Raw genomic sequence first — 26347 nt, forward strand, 5'->3', positions numbered from 1 at the left:
TGTCATTGGCTCATCAAACTCGGTGGGCGGGTGTGAACTAGGCGGGGTTTGAGTTGATCGAGTAATAAGCGATTGCTTCGTCCTATTTCTTCCCAACATGGCGGCATTATCTGAGATTTTGCGTGAGCTCTCTTGGGACATGTTAGATTTCTCAGAACAAATTGAAGCAGGACATTTGGACCCTGAGTACGTGTCCTACAAAACAGAGCAATTAATTAACGTTATCTCATAACGTTATATCATCTCGGCTCTGTCAGACCAAGATGTTGATCGAAGAGTTTTCGATAGTTTAGAACTGCGGTCAAGCCAGCCTCCACTCGTAAAAACGAAGTCAAACCAGCCGCCCCTCATTTGGATTATTGTTTGCATTATGTGCATTACGGTAATGCAATGCGCTGGCTTCAGAATGCAATGACGTGGCTTCAGAGCGCAAGTCCCTTTATTAAATATATGGGGAAAAAAATGGGTGACCTATTCGATAACGGGTCCACTTTAGAGAGACACTGGAGCACCCCTAGACCCAAACTAAATCATTATCATGTAAAAATGATGTCGGAGTTCAGAGTAAAACTACTTAGAAAACTGCTAGTTATTTTTGTCATTTAGCCTTATTCCAAAACTTGATTAAAAAAAAAAAAAAATACAATCTGGTAAATATCCAAGGACCGTTCCACTTCTGAGTTATACTAGAGTTTCCCGTATGCAGACATCAGCCCGTTTAAAGGCGCTGGCCCGCGTGATGTAGAAGCCACAGACTGGACTCCACCATGGGCTGCTGGTGGAGTTCTCCTCAGAGTGTCCTCGATTAAATTTGCTGCTTCTCTGAGCAGCTCTGGGCACATTTTGGACATATGTATGTTTTGCTTGGACAACACGCGAAATGCGTCAAAGCCTACTACCGCTACACTGACCACGCTACTAATCTTCGTCGTCTTTGTGATTTTGAGGGAGCAATTATTTTTCAGATTATACTGATCTACACTGCCACTTTATGTATTGGGTGTACATAAAAATTAGCCAATGCCTCAGGCGTCAATCTATTATCTGAGATCGACTAGTTAAGACTTGCTTTGCTGAGCAACCAATCAGACGTTAGAAACTTTGACGAGCAAACGTGACAGATAAAATTATTTCATGGTTGCACCTCCAGAGGAACAAGAGTGCAAGAATGAAATAAATAAAAAGTGAAATAAATAAAAGTTTAAATAAATAAATAAAAATTGAAATAAATCAATAAAAACTGAAATAAGTAAATAAAAATTGAAATAAATAGTTAAAAGTTGAAATAAATGAATGAAAATTGAAATAAATAAATAAAAATCGAAATAAATTTTGAAATAAATAAATGTAAATTGGAATAAATAAATAAAAATTGAAATAAATAAATAAAAATTGAAATAAATAAATATAAATCGAAATAAATAAATATAAATTGAAATAAATAAAAATTGAAATAAACGAATATAAATTGAAATAAATGAATATAAATTGAAATAAATAAATAAAAATTGAAATAAATATTGAAATAAATAAATAAATATTGAAATAAAAGCATTTTAATGACACTTTTAATTATTTATTTAATTGTGTATTTATTTATTGAATTTTTGCACTCCTGGTCCTCCATAGGTAACACCACTGTCGATATCGTTAAGGAAAAGGCGGGATAAATTACTCTTGATAGGCCCTCCATTTTTGTCAACAAAACTCTTCCAAAAATGGAAAGATCTCTTTATAATCACCTTGATAATGTGGACCTACATTTGTCCAGTTTCACCGATATTCATTTTGCTGTTAACATTTTTTTGGGAGAAAACAATCCCCTTTGTTTTTGTCTCCACTATGGGTGTGTTCAACTGTTCGTCTTGATAGTAACTGCCTGATCTCGTGCCAAACCATCGACCCAGTAGATGGCGATAATGCCCCAAGATACAAGAGGTACTGCCAATAAAACCAAGAAGAAGAAGAAGACTCGCCATTTTGTCTCGACGTGTCGAGCATTATGGTCTTAAAAATTATTAGCCAATCTTCGTCTCAGCGTTTAAAAATCAAGTGGGGAAAATGTCCGCGAGACCGGCTGGAGCAAACTTCCAGGAGCATCTTCGTGGAGTGAAAGAGGAGCCCCCACGTCACCGACCCTGGACTGTGTGCAAACTAGAGTACAAACTAATGCACAATAAGCTTGTTCTTAGCAGTCTAGAAGGTTGGTTCACTTTCGCTCATAAGTACACTGTATATGACGTATCGCGGTGATGAGAACTAATTTTTAATGTTAACAGTAGTGCTGTCAGGGGATTCCAATAGGGAACGGGACGTACATTGTTCGGATACGCCGCCATGTTTGTTTACTTCCGGTCCGGCCGACACAACGCGGATTGTAACTTGTGGTAGTGCTAAACCAATTAATGGCGTACCGCACGCAGGCTATTTTTAGACCGTGACGTCGCATCGTAAAGCCGAAGTGGGACATTATAGACTCGCCCTCGCATAGACCCAACGTAAAAAGTGCTACTTTTCTCCGGTAATCTTTCAAAAACAAACATGCCGATCACGCATTGCTTTTTTGGAACTTGTAGAAACGACTCTAGACATTACGACACATGACGGATGTTTTCTTCATACGTTTCCGGAAACCAAAAACTCGACAGGAAAAAATGTGAAGACCGAATCAACTTGCTCGGACTTTAACACCAGCTCGGCGAATCCATTCACGTTTCATATGCAGTAAACATTATGTTGGGTTGGCATGGTCTTTCAGAGGACAAAGAGGTAAGCCATTTTTATATTTTTAACTTATTTTTAGCGTAACGTTGTGCCGTACTGCTTCTGTCTGACAATGAATGACCTGAAAAGAAATACAATGGTATCTGACTGCCACTGTTACCGTTTCTGTTATATAGACCCTACCCACGTGACGTCACAACTCCGCTCTCCTGAATGGTACCGCCCAATTGTCCGTCAACACATAGTGTTAACCTGTTACGGCTACGTACATTCCTCCTATTTACGACGTGTTTTTCTGCTCGTTAACATTAATAATCAAAATGGTGAAGGCGTGTGTGGCGGTCGGTTGCAATAACAGAGAAGATAGATGGAGAAGACGGAGAGACTTGAAGTTCTACCGGATTCCGAGAGACCCGGAGAGAAGAGAGCGAGATGGGCTGCTGCAATTCGACGAGAAAACTGGGCTCCAAACGATTACCACAGATTATGCAGTAGTCATTTTATATCTGGTAAGATGCATTTAATATATATTTAGAGGGTTTTGGGCTGACAACCACAATTAAGATCATTGCTCGGCTAATCGCCGACAACATAGACGTATGTATGTAGTGAGAGTGCTATCGCTAAACCATATAACATTAAAAGCCCTAACTCCATTGACAAACGACATGAAATACATTAGACTTGACAGTAGATGTTAGCAATAACAAAAGATTTTGAATTGAAAATTTCGTAACTCACCTTTCCAAGCACAAGATAGATTCCTGCCGAATTTTCGTGGACGAGGACCTGTTTCACCCAACCAGCAACGAAGTATTTATAAGCCTCCAAGCTCTTAAAGTTTTTCAAATTTTCGTGAGAATAGGCTGATTTTGTGTGGACGAGATAATTGTAAATATCAGCGTAGCAGATGTCAGGCAGAGAGGGCGAAGACAATGGGTCGAAAAACATCGATTTGGGCAACAAATATGGATCTGGCGACTGTATAGAACGAAGCTTTTCCACATAACGCCTTTTATGCAACACATCCAGTGAGTTTACGGCATCCGAAAGCACCGGGTCTTCCATGAAATGCATTTTAAATTGCTCGATCAATTGAGACCAATGCTAATAAAGAGACAAAATGACGGACAAGGGGGCGGAACCATACAGCGAGCACGTGATTTTGTGACGTCGGTGGGTAGGGTCTATACAGTGGGGAGAACAAATATTTGATACACTGCCCGTGGGTTTTCCCATTGGCAGTGTATCAAATACTTGTTCTCCCCACTGTATATAAAAAACAACTTTAGTAAGGGAGAAGTGTAAATAAATTATAGGATTAAGATGTGTTATCAATGAAAAAATTAAAAGTGTTCGTTGGCTGTCACTGCGTTGCATTTGCGATCGCTACACACAGCTAACTAAATTACCCCCAAGAACGGTAAGAGACGTAGGACAACCAGAGGATATATAAGAAAGACAGGGCTGATGGTAAAGGATAGCTTGTTGAAACAGGAGAATGTCATTGTCAGTCGCGTCGATAAAAAAGCTAAAGCTATGTTTAGGTCGGCTCGTTTTTTTCGTCTTTTTCAGCCTTCGACACTAAAGCCATCTCTTTAACTGAACATTTTTACGTTCTTCCACATTTTTGCCAGTGAATTTGGCACCAGGCACATCATTTTCAGAGAGAATTGGTAGGTTTAACTCTGTAAACATCTCCTTCGTACACGATTTCCATTCATTTCCTATTAGGGACAAACGGTGGCCAGTCCTTACTTAGCAACAGTAGCTAATGTCATGAATATTAATGAGTGGAAGCGACGTGTTGCTTGCGGTACGCCATTCGTTGTATTCAAAAGAAAAAAATGGGTGTGCATTGTTGTGTTACCGCAAGTTCTGTCAAAACGTCCTATGTCGGCGAAACGTTCTACCTGAGGCAAATTTGACACCCAAAGTACTACAGTGCGATCTCAACTTGCGTTGTTTAGATGCATACATGCAGAACGTACTAAAAAATGCCTTAAGAAAATACTTAACTGTAGTTAAATCAAATAAGGAAGGTTTAAATACGCTACGTGACTAATGTGGTCAACTGCTTCAAAGCTACCACAAAAAATAAAAATAAAAAAAAACAATGGTTAAAACTATAAGCAGGTAATGCATGCAAAAGGTATTTTTGAGGCAATAAAAAGGTAATAAAAACTTAATAAAAACAAAAATAGTGAGTTCTCGCCGCTTTTAACCAGTGTGCGGATGCTTGCGCAAGCGCGCTGAGCGTTGTGTAGGACGTTCCTACGTAGGTAGGAATAGCGTACTGCGTGAATTTTTAAACCGTGACGTCGCCATAGTAATGCGTAAGTGGGACATTATCAACACGCCCTCGCATACAAACCCTGTTATTCCTGCTTTTTTTCTCCGGTAACCTTTCAAAAAAAGAACATGCCGATCAAACACTGCTGCTATGGAACTTGTAGAAACGACTCTAGACATTGCAACATATGAAGGATGTTTTCTTCATACGTTTCTGGGAACTAAAAACTCGGAGGAAAAAATGTAAAGAATGGATCACCTTGCGCAGATGTCCAAAAGACCAGTTTAACGCCAGCAAGGGGAATCCATTCACATTTCATATGCAGTAAACATTTTGTTGGGTTGGCATGGACCTTCAGAGGACAAAGGGGTAAGCCATTTTGATATTTTTTATTTATTTTTTTGCGTGGCATTTTGCCGTGCTGCTTCGGTCTGACAATGAATGACCAGAAATAAAATAAAATGGTATTCATGTCACTGTTCCTTTTCTGTTGTTTAAAAAAAAAAAAAAAAAAAAAAACTTTAGTAAGGCAAGTGTAAATAATTTTTAGAATTTAAGATTTGTTATTAATGGAAAAATGAAAAGTGTTCGTTGGCTGTCAACGAGTAGCATTTGCAATCGCTACACAAAAATAGCAATGTAGATTGCCCCAAGAACGTTCAGAGACTTAAGACAACCAGAGGATAAAATATATAAGAAAGAGAGGGCATATGGTGGTAAAGGATAGATTATTGAAGCATGAGAATGTCATTGTGAATGGCGTAATGCAATGAACACAAGAAAAAGGTGTCGATAAAAAGCTAACTCTGGATCAGGCTGGCTCGTGTTTTTCAGCCCTCGACACTCAAGCCATCTCGTTAACTGAACATTTGTATTGAATTTGGCACCAGGGACATCATTTTCGGACAGAATCGGTAGGTTTAGCTCAGTAAACATCTCGTTCGTACACTATTTCCATTTATTTACTATTGGGGACAACGGGAGGTTGACCCGCCTAGCCATAATTGCTAACGTCATGAATATCAATGAGCAAAAGTGGCGTATTGCTTGCGGTACGCCATTGCCGAACACCTGGTGAAACAGCGTCTCCTATGATGGAAAAGGGGTGAAGAAAACTGCACTCACTTTTCACTGCTTTCCTGCATGGAGGACCAATAAAGGGGACCAAATATCAGACATCACAAAGGCATGACGGATGGCTTGGGTCGCGGCGGTTCATTGGAGAAGCTTATCTTTTGACCATATTTCTGCTGGAATAAGTGGTAACACTACATTTCATTCATCTCCAAAGGATGGGGTGGACGTGCAAGTGATAAACATAATATAAACAAGTGGGATTCTAGATAAACTACCTCTTGGTGATATGGTGTTGGCAGATTGAGGGTTTGATATACAAGACAGTGTGGGGCTCGTGTGCAGAAGTCAAGATCCCTGAGCCAGATTTATGCAAGTGATGTGGAGAGCACTAGGAAAATTGCACACCTCCGAATTCATGTGGAACGGGTAATTGGGAACATTCGGAATAAGTACACCATTTTGTCAAACAAGGTTCCCATTAGTTTTGTGCTACCGTGTAAAAGGGGGGGTGTTACCTTCCTTGATAAGTTTGTGGTCGTTTGCTGTGCTCTTACAAACATGAGACCAAGTGTGGTTGTGTAAATACTATAACATGACTTTAACAACTTCTTGACAAACTGTAACTGCTTATTGTTTACTTCAACTCTTCATAATTAACAGTTGCAACAATTACAGGGTGAGGTGAATTAATGTTATGTTATTTTATTTGGAATATGCACTGACAATGTTTGGACAGTGTTGTAGACAAGAACTGGGACTGGTAAATTGCAATAGATTAATTTGAAGTAATGCAACTTCTACAATACAATATTTGAACTGACAGTTTAAAATCTTTACATTAGTGCTAATAAGGCCCACACTCTGACAGGGGCGGCAAGTATTATAATATACAATATTATAAGAAATACTAATGTACTATATAAATTAGAACTGAAACGAATACTCGAGCAACTCAAGTTTTAAAACTGATCAGAGTAATTTTATTCACCTCGAGGAATTGTTTAATTTTGCCAGCTCTAAGCATCACGTTTTGCCCGGACTACTTTTAATGCGGGACAACGCACTGACGTCACGTGCGTAGAGGAAGAAGCAATTTAAAAAAAAAAAAAAAAAAAAAACTTACTGCAGTCAACAGCCGCTAAAAACTACGCCTGCATGATGCTAGTGTGGTACCAGGTAGTGTCCGATAAGTCTCATAGATATCGCATGCATTTAGGACTAGATGTGAAATGACAGACTCTGCCGCGTCTGGGCAGCGTTAGTAAACAGCCAACATCTTTAAGCAGTAGACTTCTCATAGCTAATAAATATAACGTTACTGTCACCATCCGGCGCCTGAGGAGGGGAAAGCAGTGCACCATTAACACTGTGTATAGTGAAGATGGTGTACTGCTGACCTCGACTCGGGACGTCGTGAGCCAGTGGGGAGAATACTTCGAGGCCCTCCTCAATTCCACCGACACGCCTTCCTTTGAGGAAGCAGAGTCTGGGGACTCACTGGTGGGCTCCTCGATCTCTGGGGTTGAAGTCACTGAGGCTGTTGGAAAGCTCCTTGGTGGCAAGGCTCCGGGGGTAGATGAGATCCGCCCGGAGTTCCTGAAGGCTCTGGATGTTGTAGGGGTGTCGTGGCTGACACGTCTCTACAACATCGCGTGGACATCGGGGACAGTGCCTCTGGATTGGCAGACCGGGGTGGAGAAGGGGGACCGGAGGGTGTGTTCCAATTATAGAGGGATCACACTCCTCAGCCTCCCTGGTAAAGTCTATTCAGGGGTGCTGGAGAGGAGAGTCCGCCGAGAAGTCGAATCTCGGATTCAGGAGGAGCAGTGTGGTTTTCGTCCCGGCCGTGGAACAGTGGACCAGCTCTACACCCTCGGCAGGGTCCTCGAGGGTGCATGGGAGTTCGCCCGATCAGTCTACATGTGTTTTGTGGATCTGGAGAAGGCGTTCGACCGTGTGCCTCGGGGAGTCCTGTGGGGGGTGCTCCGGGAGTACGGGGTACCGAGCCCCTTGGTAAGGGATGTTCGGTCCCTGTACGACCGGTGTCAGAGTTTGGTCCGCATTGCCGGCAGTAAGTCGAGTTCGTTCCCAGTGAGGGTTGGACTCCGCCAAGGCTGCCCTTTGTCACCGATTTTGTTCATAATTTTTATGGACAGAATTTCTAGGCACAGCCGAAGCGTTGAGGGGGTCTCAGCATTGAATCTCTGCTTTTTGCAGATGATTTAATGCTGTTGGCGTCATCAAGCCATGACCTCCACATCTCACTGGAGCGGTTCGCAGCTGAGTGTGAAGCGGTTGGGAGACCATGGTCCTCAGTCGGAAAAGGGTGGAGTGCCCTCTCCGGGTCGGGGATGAGATCCTGCCCCAAGTGGAGGAGTTCAAGTATCTTGGGGTCTTGTTCACGAGTGACGGTAGGAGGGAGCGGGAGATCGACAGGCGAATCGGTGCGGCGTCTGCAGTAATGCGGACTCTGCACCGGTCCGTAGTGGTGAAGGAGCTGAGCCGAAAGGCAAAGCTCTCGATTTACCAGTCGATCTACGTTCCTACCCTCACCTATGGTCACGAGCTTTGGGTCGTGACCGAAAGAACAAGATCCTGGATACAAGCGGCTGAAATGAGTTTCCTCCGCAGGGTGTCCGGGCTCTCCCTTAGAGTTAGGGTGAGAAGCTCGGTCATCCGGGAGGGACTCGGCGTCGAGCCGCTACACCTCCGCGTAGAGAGGAGCCAGCTGAGGTGGCTCGGGCATCTGGTTCGGATGCCTCCCGGACGCCTCCCTGGAGAGTGTACCGGGCATGTCCCACCAGCGGGAGGCCCCGGGGACGACCCAGGACACGCTGGAGAGACTATGTCTCTCGGCTGGCCTGGGAACGCCTTGGGATCCCGCCGGAGGAGCTGGTTGAAGTGGCTGGGGAGAGGGAAGTCTGAGCTTCCCTGTTAAAGCTGCTGCCCCCGTGACCCGACCCCGGAACAAGCGGAAGATAATGGATGGATGGATGGTTACTGTCACTCGCTCACGTAGATGTAACGTTAGCCCTTCGGAGGGCTAGGTTTCTATTGATTATGACCACTGTCGATGCGTGGCTAACGTGTCTTAAATACAGTTTTTTTTTTTTTTTAATTAAAACATAATAAAGCTAACTGTCAGTTTTAGCTCAGTAGTCTTTGCTGAATAAAACACAAAGTAGCACTGGTCCCTAATGTGCTCCAATACAGCAGGTGTTATACATTTATTTTGAACACTGCAAAATTTATCAGTACTTACAGTTTAGACTGACTTAAAACTTAACTAGAACTTTAAAATAGCTTGACACAAATGGAAATTAAATTGAAACACATGGGAAAAACACGTAGCTTTCAAGTGATGTGTGTTATCAAGCGTAACTACATTTTTAGTTAAGAAATATGTTTAATAAGATCTAGAAGTATTTTGAGTGAAAGCAGTGAATTTTTTCATCTAGTCACATCTGAGATGCAATTGTTGGCTGTTTTCAACAATGTACATCGAAAATAAAGACATTGACTGAAAATGGTTCAATATTGGATTTTTTTTTTGAGATATTGGAGATCTTTTTTTCTCATGTATATTAATAATTGTTCTTTACCTAAAAAGATGTTTTATCCGATTACTCCGATTAATCGATTTAATTTTCATCCGATTACTCGATTACTAAAATATTCGATAGCTGCAGCCCTAATATAAATACAAGATTACACTAAAACGTGTCTTTGTCAAAGCAGTTTAAAGAAAAAAACAATTCACAGGCTTTACGTAAATAGCCAGCAGTTTTGTCACAGATTACTTGAAAAAGTAATTTAATTACTGATTACGCCTAAAAAAAGTAATCTAGTTACTTTATTACTTGATTACTTCATTATCAAAGTAACTAAGTTACTTTAAAAGTAATCTGTGACTTTTTACCCAGTTTTCTCCCTTTGCCGCTTCAACATAAGAATGACAACAGAAAAATGTCCTCGCATGGAATTGACTTTCTGATGATTGAATTTAAAAGGGGAATATCAGAATTTTTCACATAAGCACCGTTGACTGGCTCAGCCACTTCGGTGCCCTGAAACTAACAAATATCTGACAAACTGCTTGGAATTTGTTGAAATATACTCCACCGACCAATTAAACCCCGCTAACTCTTAAGATTAAGCCTAATGTCAAAACTTCTGAATTTCGGGTTATGCTTAACAGCATATCAGTGCCAATGTAAAACAATGCAAGCTGACTGCACAATAATCAACAACACACAAGTGGATTGTACAGTGCAATAAACACAAAGGTGGTGGCGGGCACGGATACGCGTGCACAACCCGGAAGTACTCCTCTCAACACACACGCGGTCAATTTGGCATCAAAAGGTGGCGGCAACTAAGCACTTTACACTCAATCGGACTTACAACACATCCCACAGATGCTAAACGAACACATCACTTCACGGCATAAATGTGCAACTCGCATATGATGTAAACAAAGCTTGCCAACTTGGAGCGATGACTGCCCGTCGTTACTAACGCGTTACTGACAACACTGATAGCTAGGCAGAATAAATATGTGCATTAAGTTCTTGCATTTGCATTTTGAGTATTGCAACTTCTCAAATACAATATTTGGACTGACCGTTTAAAATCTTTACATTTACATAAACAGTCAATGAAGGCAGGTCTTCCAAATTGTTGCTCCATGCCTTCTTTGACAGCAAGTATGGGTCGACGCTGTTGATTAAAGTAATTTTTTGAAAGGTACCGGTTTTGAGCCTCAACTGACAGCTTTCCCTGTAAATCGCACCACGACTTCGTTTTAAAAAAAAATTTTTTTTAACATAATTCCTGCAACAACAAAAAAAACTCTCCCACGGTGAAGTAAACCGCAAGACCGGTTACAACCCGTGTTGAGTCTGCCGGACTGGAAGTAAGCAATGTTACCAACATGGCGGCTTATCAAAACAATGATGTGGTACGTCCCATTCCCCATTTTTAATTGCAGTTAATGTGAAGTCAAGGCACTTTGGATGACTTTTATGCTGGATTGGAAGCAAACAAAACACAAACAACAAAATTGCAAAGATGAATTTTCTCCAACATAGATCAACTTTGGGGGCACAAGTTTGCAAATGAAGAAATAAGATTTGTTTGTGGTCTTGGTCTTGCAGATGTCCGCCGAGCCCATCGTCCTGAGCACCAGGAGTCTGCATGCATTGAGGAGGAAGAGTTCGTACACATTAAAGGTCATCCTAAGCATTGCTTTTTCTTCATAAGTACAGAAGTATTTCAGTTTCATATAGTCATTCCTTTTATATCATGGTGTTGCTTACTTAGTAGCCGTGCATTGGACTCGTTAGCCGACATTAAGGTTGCACCACTGCATCAAAAAAATTAAAAGATTTCCTTCTATGTAAATGATTTGCTTTGTTTGAAGTAATCACATTATGTAAATAAAGTGGGGCAAATAGGTATTTAGTCAACCACCAATTGTGCAAGTTCTCCTACTTGAAAAGATTAGAGAGGCCTGTAATTGTCAACATGGGTAAACCTCAACCCATGAGAGACAGAATGTGGGGAAAATAAACTGAAAATCACATTGTTTGATTTTAAATCATTTTTTTCCCAAATTAGAGTGGAAAATAGGTATTTGGTCACCGACAAACAAGCAAGATTTGTGGCTGTCAAAGAGGTCTAACTTCTAACGAGGTCTAACGAGGCTCCACTCGTTACCTGTATTAATGGCACCTGTTTTAACTCATTATCGGTATAAAAGACACCTGTCTACAACCTCACTCAGTCACACTCCAAACTCCACTTTGGCCAAGACCAAAGAGCTGTCGAAGGACACCAGAGACTAAATTGTAGACCTGCACCAGGCTGGGAAGACTGAATCTGCAATGGGTAAAACGCTCGGTGTAAAGAAATCAACTGTGGGAGCAATTATTAGAAAATGGAAGACATACAAGACCACTGATAATCTCCCTTGATCTGGGGCTCCATGCAAGATCTCACCCTGTGGCGTCAAAATGATAATAAGAACGGGGAGCAAAAATCCCAGAACCACACGGGGGTAGACATGTGCCGGTTACCGGTTTCACGGTTTACCGTGGTGTGAAAACGTCGCGGTTTCAAAACCACTAAAATTTTCCGTCATACCTTAGTATGGTATTCGCTATTTTTCATGTGCCAAAATGCAGCCGAAGTGGATTGGTGCGGCAGCGCTCAGCCTTCCTCTGTTTGTTGCCGTGAGTGTCAGTGACGCTATTCTGCTAAACAGCCAGCAAACCCAAAAACACACCCTCCAAACACAAGGCGTACTTTTCTTCAATTTATTGAGCTCTCAAATCGTGGAAAAATATACAAATGAAAACATTTAAAACGTTGTACAATTCGATTTTTCCACGTGTGATTAGGTTCAACAGGATAGCAGTAGCACCATTAAAAAGTTCGCCAAAAACAAAACACACATTTTCCTTTCAAATTCAATATACAAACTAACTAAAACTTACAAAGACGAATGTTAGGCTAGGCTAAGCTGGGAGAGCAGCTTCGTCGAGGTTTTATGTCTCACAGCCGCTGAGTGAGAAACAAGCTTGAATGAAGGGGGAAAGAAAAAGGATTGCGTCAAAGATCGCTAATTGAATTTTTTTTAGATGAAACCTTTCCTCAACAATATCTACATTTTCACTAATTTATAAAACTAACTTATACATTTTTAACTAACTTATTAACTTATGAATTCTTTGTTCTTTTTAACACAATGGCATGGCATCATGTAGACCAGAGTTGACACAGTAGCTGAAAATGGCGAAACTTCACTTGAGCTCCCCCCCTCAAAAAAAGTCATTCAGTATATATTTTTATTTAGAAGTGTTTTTACTTTTTTATAGCAATTATTTTGTTCTTACTCTAATATTGAGCAACTTGAGCTGTGGCTGTGGGTATAGTCTAGGTTCTACTTATTTTAATTTTATATAAAATATTTGTTATTTTTTGTTAATTTATCTATTTTCACATTATATTCATGTTCCAATTTGCAAATATGTTTTGGAAAAAAAATCCTGTTCAATGGGAAAAAAAAATGTCTTTCTTTTTTTTAAAACCCATACATCTCAAAACTTTGGAGCTATAATTGCAATACCGTGAAACCGCGGTATTTTTGCTCACGGTTATCGTACCGTCAAAATCTCATACCGGCACATGCCTACACAGGGGACCTAGTGAATGACCTACAGAGAGCTGGGACCACAGTAACAAAGGCTACTATCAGTAACACTATGCGGCGCCAGGAACTCAAATCTTGCACTGCCAGACGTGTCCCCCTGCTGTAGCTAGTACACGTCCAGGCCCGTCTGCGGTTTGCTAGAAAGCATTTGGATGATCCAGAAGAGGACTGGGATAATGTGTTATGGTCAGATGAAACCAAAATAGAACTTTTTGGTAGAAACACAGGTTCTCATGTTTGGAGGAGGAAGAATACTGAATTGCATCCGTAGAACACCATGCCCACTGTGAAGCATGGGGGTGGAAACCTCATGCTTTGGGGCTGTTTTTATGCAAAAGGACCAGGACGACTGATCTGTGTAAAGGAAAGAATGAATGGGGCCATGTATCGAGAGATTTTGAGTGAAAATCTCCTTACATCAGCAAGGGCATTGAAGATGAGACGTGGCTGGGTCTTTCAGCACGACAATGATCCCAAACACACAACCAGGGCAACAAAGGAGTGGCTTCGTAAGTAGCATCTCAAGGTCCTGGAGTGGCCTAGCCAGTCTCCAGATCTCAACCCCATAGAAAATCTGTGGAGGGAGTTGAAAGCCCGTGTTGCCCAACGATGGCCCCAAAACATCACTGCTCTAGAGGAGATCTGCATGGAGGAATGGGCCAAAATACCAGCAACAGTGTGTGATAGGATTGTGAAGACTTACAGAAAACGTTTGGCCTCAGTTATTGCCAACAAAGGGTACATAACAAAGTATTGAGATGAAGTTTTGGTATTGACCACATACTTATTTTCCACCATGATTTGCAAATAAATTCTTTAAAAATCAAACAATGTGATTTTCTGTTTTTTTTCCCCACATTCTTGCTCTCATGGTTGAGGTTTACCCATGTTGATAATTACAGGCCTCTGTAATATTTTCAAGTGGGAGAACTTGAACAAATAGTGGTTGACTAAATACCTATTTGCCCCACTTTATATACTACGCGAAATGCACTGTAAAAACTGATCAGGGTTAAGTGATATTTACAAAATAAATATGAGTATACTACAGAAAATAGATCAGTTTTACTCATTAGGAGATTTAATTTTAACCACCTGACATACATTGCCGCCCAAGGCATTTTTCATCAGAAAATTTTGTAACCTCAGGTGGGGATCTAATGTAGCACATCTAGGTTGCTATTTGATGATATCTAGTGTGAAGTGCGCGAGTGATGTCGTACCATTAAAAAAAGTTACCTCTTTTTAAAAGAGAGGACCAGAGGATGTGTTCCAACTATAGGGGGATCACAGTCTTCAGCTTCCCTAGGACGGCATACTCAGTGGTACTGGAGAAGAACCGTCGGGAAGTCAAATCTCTGATTCAAGAGGAGCAGTGTGGTTTTCGTCCTGGCCGCGGAAGAGTGGATCAGCTCTATACCCTCAGCAGGTTTCTCGGGAGGGTCATCGGCGTTCGCCCAACCAGTCCACATGTGTTTTGTGGACTTGGAGAAGGTGTTCGACCGTGTCCCCCGGAGAGTCCTGTGAGGGGTGCTCCGGGAGTATGGGGTATCGGAATTCCTGATACGGGTGATCCGGTCTCTGTATGACTGGTGTGAGAGTTTGGTTCGTGTAGCCGGTTGTAAGTCTGCTCCATTCCCAGTGAGAGTTGGACTCCTCCAAGGCTGCCCTATGTCTGTCCTAATTCACCGGTTCTGTTCATCACCTTTATGGACAGAATATCCAGGCGCAGCCGAGGCACTGAGGGGGTCCGGTTTGGTGGCCTCAATATTGCATCTCTGCTTTTTGCGGATGATGTGGTGTTGTTGGCTTTATCGGGCCGTGACCTTCAGCTCTCACTGGAGCGGTTCACAGCCGAGTGTGAAGTGGTCGGGATGAGAATCAGCACCTCTAAATCCGAGACTATGGTCATCAGTTGGGAAAAGGTGGAATGCCCTTTCCAGGTCAGGGGGTCCTTCCCCAAGGGGAGGAGTTCAAGTATCTCAGGGTCTTATTCACGAGTGACGGAAAAATGGAACTGGAGATCGACAGGCGGATCAGTGCGGCATTTGCAGTGATGCGGCTTCTGCATCGGTCCGTCTTTGCCACAACGGACCGATTTACCGGTCGATTTACGTTGCTACACTGTAAATTCTAACAAGTTAAGTTTACTTAAATAAATTGAGGAAACCGATTACCTTGGGAAAAGTAAGTAAACAAACTTATTGTGTTAAGTATTGTGGAATTATCAAATTTAAGTGAGTGGTACTTTATTTTTTAAGTTGTGAGAACTTAATGTATCTTAGTAAAGTTAAATTCATATCAAGTTGTTACAACTCAATTACTTTGAGTCGAATGAACTTTAATATATTGTGCCAAAACAAGTGGGCTTTACTTGAAATTTGTATTACTTTACTTGAGGTATCTTAGTGTAATCCACTTCAATAAAGTTGACAGGAACTCAATAAAGATAAGTAACAATAACTTAATATACTATGCCGAAGTAAGTGGGCAGTACTCAAATTGTCTGCCCATTCATTTTCAATGGCAAAAAAACAAATGTTCCCAAATCAACAGGAAATTACCAAATATCAATAGGACACGCCCCCCAAATGTCCCCAAATGACCTGATATTACCGGGACATGCCCCCCCAATCAACAGGAAGTGACCTGATAGGACCAGGACATGTCCCCCAAATGTCCCCAAATCAACAGGAAGTGACCTAATATGACCATGACATGTCCGAGAAATGACCCCAAATCAGCAGGAACTGGCCAGATATAGTCTCTGAAATGTCCATACACCAATGTGGGCGGGGTTAAGATCTTCATCTTGACACAGCAAAGTCCAGAAAAATTTCTACCGAAATTGCCGTATCTATAACATACCTAGTTTTGCCAACTTTAAAATAAGAATTCACAAAATGGCATTATGAACATGTTTTATTTATTTATTTATTACTTCAGTATTTCCAAACAATATGACAACACAGCAACAAACAGACTTCGCAACAAAAAGGCTTGGCTACATTTAGTCTGGAAAAATAAAAATACAAACTGATAAATAAAAACTAACATTCAGAACACATCGTTTCCCATTACACATATTCCTTGCCACAACATCTACGGCCTAGAGCTGCAAGCTGCAAACACTAGGCCTAGGCCAAAAGTGCATTCTTTAACGTTTGCAGTTTTGGCTTAGCTTTTGGTGTCCCATGTTCAACAAAACCTTCTGAAAGAACTCAAAAATGTTTTTCATAGTTTTGGGGTATTCAAGATGCAGCGCAAAAATTAAAGCAAAAACAAGACAAATTGCTTTCGACATTGTTGGGAACCTCTTTCATAACAAGGTTCCCTTCAAGGATGATCACATTGCTGCATGGCGTTAGAGGCATGTCCTCCGGTATGACTTGCAGAACCCCAACAGGAACTTGGACAAAGTCATCGGAAGAGTCTGAATCCTGCATTTAAAATAAAAACACAAATTCAATTAAGATGGTAAGACATCACACACACATTATAATGTGTTCACTTTGCTTATTGAAGTGCCTGCACAAAATCACAGAGAACAAACCAAAACTCTGTAATACAGTCTTGGAGACCTCTTTAGATTACGAGCAGGTGCAAATGGCTGCATTTCATCACTAAATATGCACAAAAAGATTTTTAAAAATCAAATGTGGGATATCAAATTTGTAACTCCCAAATGATTCAGAATACGTCACTTTTTGTGACATCCTCACTTAAATTGGAAAAAGTATTTTTTTCCCTTTGCATTTGGCACCTTATTTTTGAAGTAAAACAACATTTAACTCACTCATATCACTTTTTTTTATCATTTGACACCTTATTTTTTTAAGTAAAACACATCATTTTACTCACCCATATAACTTTTTTCGCATTTGGTGCACTTCAAAAGATATCGTGTCAGACGATATCCCAATTTTAACTTTAACAACTTTTTGGACGTGTACTGATTCAGAGAAAAAGCACTTATAAATGTAACATAACTGACGTTACACACGTTTACATCCCAGCACTAGCATGACTTCACGGAGCCCCCCCCCCCCTCCAAACACGCACGCGCGCACACCCCCGCACCCCCACGTCCACACACACTTCTCACCCGACATTACAACTTGTTACACTGAGCTAACCAGTTAACTCAGAAGCATCACGCAAACAGCTAACAGACAGGACCGGCCGGCGGACACGTTAGCACAGCACGTAGCTCACGGCTACACCGACTGGTCTATGAACCCGCAGGCAGACACACACAGGCGAACATGCCAACACGAAGTCTAAGAGTGGACTTCCTTCCAACAATTCTCATTTTAAACATTAAATGATATTGAAAAGGTTAGAAACAAAAGCTTTACTTACCCAAACCAAGTCAGAGCAACATTCAGTTGGCGTAATGGTTCTGTTCTGACCGCTTTCTCGAATTTTCCTCCAGAGGTAGATTCGCGCCACACGGAAATGGACATGCGCACCACAGGTGCGCAGCTCTCATACCACAAACCATGCTACTCACTTAGTAGATTCAAGTTCATACAACTTAATAAAACAAGCAAGCAGGTAAAAAGTGCAGACAACTCAATATGAGAAAGTAAACTTTAAAAACTAGTATGAATTAAGTGATATGAACTATTTAATGTTGAGTCAGGACAATTTTTGCATTTACAGTGTACCCTCACCTATGTGCTGTAGGTCTGATATAAGCGGACGAAATGAGTTTCCTTCATAGGGTGTCCGGGCTCTCCCTTAGAGATAAGGTGAGAAGCTTGGTCATCCTGGAGGGGCTTGGAGTGGAGCCGCTGCTCCTCCACATCGAGACGAGCCAGATGAGGTGGCTCGGGCATCTGATTAGGATGCCTCCCTGGTGAGGGGTTCCGGGCACGTTCCACAGGGAGGAGGACACAGGGCCGAGCCAGGACACGCTGGGGAGACTGTCTCCCAGCTGACCTGGGAACGCCTTCGGATCCCCCAAGAAGTGCTGGCGGAAGTTGCTGGGGAGAGGGTAGTCTGGGCTTTCCTTCTGAAGCTGCTGCCCCCGTGACTCGACCTCAGATAAGCAGGAGAAAATGGATGGATGGACCATGCATAAATAATATGCTTTTCCAAGTTTTCCACAAAGGAAAGACGCGGTGGTAGTCCCTAAAACATATCAATGGTTTTCTTGTGTCTTGCAGGTTTCAGAAAATATCTTGGCGCTGACGGGCAGCAGACAGAATCTCCTGGCATTAAAGAGGATGTTGAGTGCCCCCAAATCAAAGAGGAGGAGCAAAATCCCTGTCAACAGATGCAAGTTTTAATCAAAAAGGAGGAGGAAGAGCTGCTATATGTTGAAGAGGAGGAGCATATCACCAAGTCGACTGGCGAGCCCTTACAGAGTGAATATGGTCCGATTGAGGCCAGCAGAGGTGTGGAGCCTCTGAGGAACAGCAGCAGCAGCTCAACAGAAGGATTGCAAGCACACATTTTCATTGCTCTGTCAGACATAAATGGTGCCACGTCACACTCACCTTGCAATGATGATGGTCATAAGAAATCTCACTGTGACGACAAACTCTGCAAATGCTCTCAGTGTGGGAAAACCTTTGCTCATAAGAAAACTCTTCTTATGCATATGAGGAGGCACGCTGGCGATAACCAATTTTCCTGCTCAATTTGTGACCGAAGATTCGCTTGGAAAAAAAGCTTAATAGAACACACAAGAACCCACACTGGTGAAAAACCTTTTGCCTGCTCAGTTTGTGGTCAAGGATTTGCACAAAAGAAATCCATGGAAATACACACAAGAGCCCACACTGGCGAAAAACCTTTTTCCTGCTCAATTTGTGATCGAAGATTCGCTTGGAAGCAATACTTAATAAAACACACAAGAACCCACTCTGGTGAAAAACCTTTTGTCTGCTCAGTTTGTGGTCAAAGCTTCACTGAAAAGAGAAACTTAAAAAGACACACAAGAACCCACACTGGTGAAAAACCTTTTGTCTGCTCAGTATGTGGTCAAAGATTCACTGGAATGCAACACTTAAAAATACACACAAGAACCCACACTGGCGAAAAACCTTATTCTTGCTCAGTTTGTGGTCAAGGATTCTCTCAAAAGCAACACTTAAAGGGACACACAAGGATCCACACTGGCGAAAAACCTTTTGTCTGCTCAATTTGTGGTCAAAGATTCACTGAAAAGCATAACTTAAAAAAACACACAAGAACCCACACTGGCGAAAAACATTTCTCCTGCTCCATTTGTGGTCAAAGATTCACTGAAAAGCAAACCTTAAAAATACACACCAGAACCCACACTGGTGAAAAACCATTTTCCTGCTCAGTTTGTGGTCAAAGATTCAGTCAAAAGAGCAATTTAAAACAACACACAAGAACCCACACTGGTGAAAACACTTTTTCCTGCTCAGATTTTGGTCAAAGATTCAGTCAAAAGAGCTCCTTAAATGAACACACAAGTAACCAGGCTGGTGAGAAACCTTTTTCCTGCTCAGTTTGTGTTCAAAGATTCAGTCACAAGGTCAGATTAAAACAACACACAAGAACCCACACTGGCGAAAAACCTTTTGTCTGCTCAGTTTGTGGTAAAGGATTCACTGAAAAGCAAAACTTAAAAAGACACACAAGAATCCACACTGGCGAAAAACCTTTTTCCTGCTTAGTTTGTGGTCAAAGATTCAGTCAAAAGACCACCTTAGAAGGACACGCAAGAACCCACACTGGCGAAAAACCGTTTTCCTGCTCCGTTTGTGGTCAAAGATTCGCCTGGAAAGGTCGGGTTAAGAGACACCTGTGTGTTGATGTGAGAAGCAGTAGCCAATGACTGTTTTGCCTGTCATCCATGCTGGCTTCATCTGATCTTTTGCACGCAGTATGATTATTTTCTGTAGAGCTTTCTTAAATCTTGAAGATTGGCACTTTTGGTGCCCTGTTTTGTCTAATAGTTGTATGAAGTACATCCACTCTGTTGATTAAATCTCAGCTGATTCAACCCTCTCAAGTTTGTCATGTTTGTGTGCCTTCTCCGTTGTTTCCTTTTCATTCCAGCACATGATTCAGCTGGATGGGCGGTGCTGTGCAACACAGCTGTGGCGCATTAGAAGCGCTCATTATTTAAAGACTCTTGTCACCATATGTGAGTGTCGGACTATTGAGTAGTTTGTTTTACCTTACAACTTTACCTTTTTTTTTTTTTTTTTTTTTGCCTTTTCTGACCATCGACGCCTTTGCCTTGGTTGTCTCGCCGACTCGGTTTGTGCCTCTTTTTGTTTGTATTGTTTTCTCGCGTGTTCTGGTGTGCCCCCTTGTTTTTTTGGGGTTTTTTTTGTAATAAATTCTAAGTTCATTGTTTACAGAGGAGGCGTTACCATTGTGCAAAAAAGACTTTTTTTTACGATAAAAAACAATGAAATTTTCTAAAAAACAATTCGAGGTCGAAAATGAAGATGATTATTATTATAATTCTATAATAGTGCCCAGTGGGGGACAGTTAATTGCAGATTTAGACTGTGGTGTCCAGAAAGGAAATCTTCATTGTCTTCAGTTTGGTAGGATATGTTTTGTAGCCATCATATTATTTGTTGTTGCTGTTGCTTCCGCCGTTCAGAGCGCTGTTGGTTATTGGTGTGCAATTTCTTTTAGTGTTGTGAAAAGAGGGTGTTAAATCAAGGCTTATTGGACCCTTTAGTTTTCAAAAGTGTTTGTGTGTCATTGCGCCGTCTAGCTGCGGCAACTTGCATTATAATACACGGGCGCTTTCTTTTTTTTTTTTTTTTTTCAATACAAAAACTCATACACTGTGTACTAGTGGCCTAGTAGTAGTAGTACGTAAACTATCCAGCATGTGTGTCGTGTGTACTGCCTTCGTGCACGCCTTGTATGGAGAAAAGGCAAAAGCATGACAAATTTTGACTGAAACGGCTGTTTTTGGATGGGAAAATCTAAAACAGATCCTCAGCACCCTCTGCTGTGAGTGACTGCCACCGCCCCGTACCAGCTCCTGCGATGAATATCTCTCGACTCTGCTTCAAACTTTAAAGTGCTTGTACCTTACCGCCGTTGTTTATGAATGAAAATAATACCTTGTTTTTGTTGTCCACTACATTTAAATGTACTTTTCATATTTCATCCTTATATTCAGAGGAGGGTAGAGTAGCCAATTTTTTTAATCAAGAGAAATGTTACTTCTAAATAATATACCCAAAAGTACTATATAACTATACAGTGGGGCAAATAAGTATTTAGTCAACCACCAATTGTGCAAGTTGTCATACTTGAAGAGTTTAGAGAGGCCTGTAATTGTCAACATGGGTAAACCTCAACCATGAGAGACATAATGTGGGGGAAAAAAACAGAAAATCAAATTGTTTGATTTTTAAAGAATTTATTTCCAAATTAGGGGAAAATAAGTATTTGGTCACCAACAAACAAGCAAGATTTCTGGCTGTCAAAGAGGTCTAACGAGGCTCCACTCGTTACCTGTATTAATGGCACCTGTTTTAAGTCATTATTGGTATGAAAAAACCACCTGTCCACAATCTCAGTCAGTCACACTCCAAACTCCACTATGGCCAAGACAAAAGAGCCGTCGAAGGACACCAGAGACAAAATTGTAGACCCGCACCAGGCTGGGAAGACTGAATCTGCAATAGGTAAAACGCTTGGTGTAAAGAAATCAACTGTGGGAGCAATTATTAGAAAATGGAAGACCTGCAAGACCACTGATAATCTCCCTCGAACTGGGGCTTCATGCAAGGTCTCACCTCGTGGTGTCAGAATGATAACAAGAATGGTGAGCAAAAATCCCAGAAGCACACGGGGGGAAGTGAATGACCTGCAGAAAGCTGGGACCACAGTAACAAAGGCTACTATCAGTAGCACAATACGGCGCCGGGAACTCAAATCCTGCACTGCCAGACGTGTCCCACTGTTGAAGCCAGTACACGTCCAGGCCTGTCTGCGGTTTGCTAGAGAGCATTTGGATGATCCAGAAGAGGACTGGGAGAATGGGTTATGGTCAGATGAAACCAAAATAGAACTTTTTGGTGGAAACACAGGTTCTCGTGTTTGGAGGAGAAAGAATACTGAATTGCATCCGAAGAACACCATACCCACTGTAAAGCATGGAATTGGAAACATCATGCTTTGGGGCTGTTTTTCTGCAAAGGGACAAGGACGACTGATCTGTGTAAAGGAAAGAATAAATGGGGCCATGTATCGAAATATTTTGAGTGAAAATATCCTTTCATCAGCAAGGGCATTGAAAATGAGACGTGGCTGGGTCTTTCAGCATGACAATGATCCCAAACACACAGCCAGGGCAACAAAGGAGTGGTTTCGTAAGAAGCATTTCAAGGTCCTGGAGTGGCCTAGCCAGTCTCCAGATCTCAACCCCATAGGAAATCTATGGAGGGAGTTGAAAGTCTGTGTTGCCCAATGACAGCTCCAAAACATCACTGCTCTAGAGGAGATCTGCATTAAGGAATTGGCCAAAATGCCAACAACAGTGTGTGAAAAGCTTGTCAAGAGTTACAGAAAATGTTTGGCCTCCGTTATTGCCAACAAAGGCTACATTACAAAGTATTGAGATGAACTTTTGGTATTGACCAAATACTTATTTTCTGCCACGATTTGCAAATAAATTCTTTAAAAATCAAACAATGTGATTTTCTGTCCCCCCCCCCCCCCCCCCCCCCCCACACACACACACACATTCTGTCTCTCATGGTTGAGGTTTACCCATGTTGACAATTACATTATCTCAAATATTTTCAAGTGGGAGAACTTGCACAATTAGTGGTTGACTAAATGCTTATTTGCCCCACTGTATATAACTATAATATTCTGTAATACATGACCTTATTAGTCCACAAAGATGACACAAAAACCATTGAATTCGAACCATTTAACAACTAGGGTTGGGAATCTCTGGCATGAAGCAGATTCGATATGTATGTAGATACACAGGTTACGATTAGATTAAAAAACGATACATTTTTAAAGAGCATACGACACGCATACGAAAAAAAGTCTTAAATGGCATTATTATGTGAGTTAGAATCATATTTTGAGACGATTCGACTACATACAACAATTTAGCAAAGCGCAGATGACGAGAAATTAGTCTTTTAATCTGCCGGTTAGCCACGCCTACAATTATAGGGCTTTAGCGTCCCCAACAGGTGGATGACGTCAGCGGTAGACTAGGCTGATCGGTTTTACTATTCAGCCCATTGAGGGGGAATTGTTCAGAACGAGGAAAACGAGACGAAGAGAGCTGCAAAATGTCATTGTTTCAGTCTCTCTACTCCCAATATTTTTACAGGATATTCTTTTTATCCAAGTATTTTTCCCCAATAGCTATATAAATGGCTTGAGAAGGACCAGTCAGCCCGTCGAGGGGGAACTATTCACAATGAGGAAAACGCGACGAAGAGAGCGGCAAAATGTCATTGTTTCTGTCTCTTTACTTCAATATTTTTACAGGATATTCTTTTTACCCAAGTACTTTCCCCAATTGCTAAATAAATGGCATGGTCATGACAAATAACTTGTGCTAAATGGAATATAAAATAATAAAAATCCATTTATTCAAGACGACATGGCAAAATTACTCCATAATGGTCAAAACAGTCGACTTTACCTTTACTGTCACACCTGCTGAACGATATTTTATGACACCTAAATCGGACATATGTCATTTCCCTTCCCCGGCTTCGGAGAATGTAAACAGACCAGAAGGAGTGACAGCTAGCCGACATGCTAACCCGAACCGAGGGATGTTTCAAAGTCTTCGAAGTGGAAAATCACACATAACTAGCCTGGATTATTTGACATGACAACCCGGTTGTCGAGTTTCTTTGCGGATCGGCAAACCGCCCGGCGGAGAGCAATTTACAGTTCGTTCCCTGGAGGAGGGTGGCTGGAATTGTTGTGTAGCTAACGTGCTAACAGCTAACTGCTAATGAGCGTGAGGATAGCTTTTTACATGCCTATCAATGATCAAACGTAAGTAGTCCTTTATTTAAAGGAATTTTATAGTGTTTACTTTGTAATCACTGTATTCGTATTTGACATAATACAAAACAAGATGTTTACTCACTTCCTTGTAAGTCCAATGGTCCCACAGTAAATATCCACGGTGAATGGGAACCTTTTGAAACTCCAAAAAGGCGCATACGCCTCTCCCGCATACAGAATGATTTTTCTGCAGCCGTTTGGCTGGCGTGATGCAAAAAATAAAAGTATTAATCCGCAAAATCAGCTGAATCCTTCGTCCTCATACACAACAGTACACTGTAGCGTGAAGAGGACGTCTTCTACCGTACACGTCACAGCGCCCTCCTCCTCAATGCGAGACCGAAGCCGGAAGTCACTCATTTTCCTGGCGCGGGATTCAAAAAACTAAATAAATATAGCGATCGCTTCCACACACATCCAAGCGGTCCATATCATTCAGGAGCATAAAATACCGCGTGTATTATGAAATAAACATGCTTTTTCGTGTCACAAGCACTTTAAGGCCAAGCGATTCGATACGATTTGATACAGTTTAAGAACGATACGGTTCATTACAGAGTGAAAACGATACGATAGTAAACATTTGTTGTGTGTGTTCGTACAGTATTTTAAACATATAAAAAAGACCACATTTCCAATAGCAAAATTAAACGGCAAAATTTCATACCAATGTTATGTTTTGTATTTTCATGCAAAAAAAAAATAAAGTAACCGTGTGATATATGACCGTCATTTTGTTGGATGGGATTGATAAAAAAATAAAACTCCAGTGACAGACAACAATAAAGTGCAGTAATTTAATTACTGTATTTCCTGGTGTTTAGAACACAATAGGCAAGTCATTTAAGTGCAAACTTTCAACGTAAACATCTTAAAAGCGAAAAATATTAATTATATGCAGCAGCTCTAGAAAAAAGAATTAAACCTGCTAGTGATATCATAAATAAATAAAAAAATGCTTTTACCACTTATATAATTGGGGGAATAAAAACATGGCATTTTAGACAGACAGGTCTATTATCATTACTTTAACCTTATACACAGCAAAGTCATTCACTTATGCCTGTGCTTCCACATTTTTTATTCATTTCTGTCCATATCTTTTTTTGAAGGGCAGATTTTTCTTGAGGAAGTTCAACTGATCCATATGTTCATGTTTAAGTAGACTGCGTTTCGTGGAAACAATATGCTGCCCTTTCCACCATTGTAGTAGGTTATTTTTCAGGGTTAAAAACTCACGATCTCTGTATCACTTCACACTAGCTCTGTCCCATGCGAACAGACCTGGCTGCCTTCATCACTTCAATTTCCGGCTTTTGTTTTCCTGGGTGCGTTGAAAATCAATAGCTGCACGTCGCTGGCGTGGTGCTCAAACTGTCCATTGTTTTAGCATGTTGCTTCGTTGCCACTACTAGTTTCGTTTTGGGCTGTGAAGAAAACGGTACGGAGCGTGCGTTACAGTGGTTTTGTTAGCTCTCGCGTTATGACATGCCCGTGACGATCGGGTGATGACGGCGACTTCCAGCGGTTCTGCCAAAATGCATGAGAAGTTGAGGCAACCACTACCATGAGTGGTGCTTGTCCATATTATATCATGCGTGAGGTCACAATCTAAGTGCACTGTGTGGTGAATGACACAAGCGCAGCATGTGAAGTAAAAGCTAAATTACTATCATATTAAGCAATGCATTGAACTAGGCATTAGAAGCCGATTCTAGTGCTCGCGATAGCCGAATTCTATCTCTACTATCGGTTCATTGAATATTTAATGGCTAATTACTGTCGAATGGTAACTTTACAACCGATACAGCTGTATTTCTCACCTGTAAAACCGGATATCCGGTCGTATCTGTTTATCGTTCTCAAGCTTAGTAACAACACTATGAAATATGGCCCGTCCAAAAAGCATGCGTGCCCTCTAGTGGAGAAAAAACATTGTTACCTGTGATACTTTTGATTGGTATAATGGAGTCATGTGGTTATTGTTGCGACATTGGTGAAACTGAGACAGCCATCTGCCGTCGGCA

General features: G+C 41.4%; 1 protein-coding gene across 4 annotated transcripts; it reads left to right on the forward strand.

Annotated features, from left to right (window-relative positions):
* The first annotated feature begins 1953 nt into the window (after positions 1 to 1953).
* On the forward strand, positions 1954 to 21524 carry LOC130931860 (gastrula zinc finger protein XlCGF26.1-like). 4 transcript variants are annotated; one of them, XM_057861001.1, is made up of 3 exons: positions 1954 to 2203; positions 11251 to 11325; positions 18479 to 21524. In XM_057861001.1, the coding sequence occupies exons 1-3, from the start codon at positions 2062 to 2064 to the stop codon at positions 20122 to 20124; spliced, it is 1863 nt and encodes a 620-aa protein (XP_057716984.1). In that variant the 5' UTR covers positions 1954 to 2061; the 3' UTR covers positions 20125 to 21524. The 4 variants fall into 4 exon arrangements, with proteins under 4 accessions (XP_057716984.1, XP_057716986.1, XP_057716988.1 ...); XM_057861003.1 differs by having other exon boundaries at positions 2061 to 3233; XM_057861005.1 differs by having other exon boundaries at positions 2061 to 2769.
* Positions 21525 to 26347: the final 4823 nt, after the last annotated feature.

This window comes from Corythoichthys intestinalis, chromosome 16 (assembly GCF_030265065.1).
Source record: "Corythoichthys intestinalis isolate RoL2023-P3 chromosome 16, ASM3026506v1, whole genome shotgun sequence".
In the NCBI taxonomy this organism is placed as follows: Eukaryota; Metazoa; Chordata; class Actinopteri; order Syngnathiformes; family Syngnathidae; genus Corythoichthys; species Corythoichthys intestinalis.

Coding starts and splice junctions, on each gene's coding strand:
- LOC130931860 (XM_057861001.1), top strand. CDS start 2,062: ATGTCCGCGAGACCGGCTGGAGCAAACTTCCAGGAGCATCTTCGTGGA. Junction 2,204..11,250: donor TGTTCTTAGCAGTCTAGAAG/GTTGGTTCACTT, acceptor TTGGTCTTGCAG/ATGTCCGCCGAGCCCATCGT. Junction 11,326..18,478: donor AGAGTTCGTACACATTAAAG/GTCATCCTAAGC, acceptor TGTGTCTTGCAG/GTTTCAGAAAATATCTTGGC.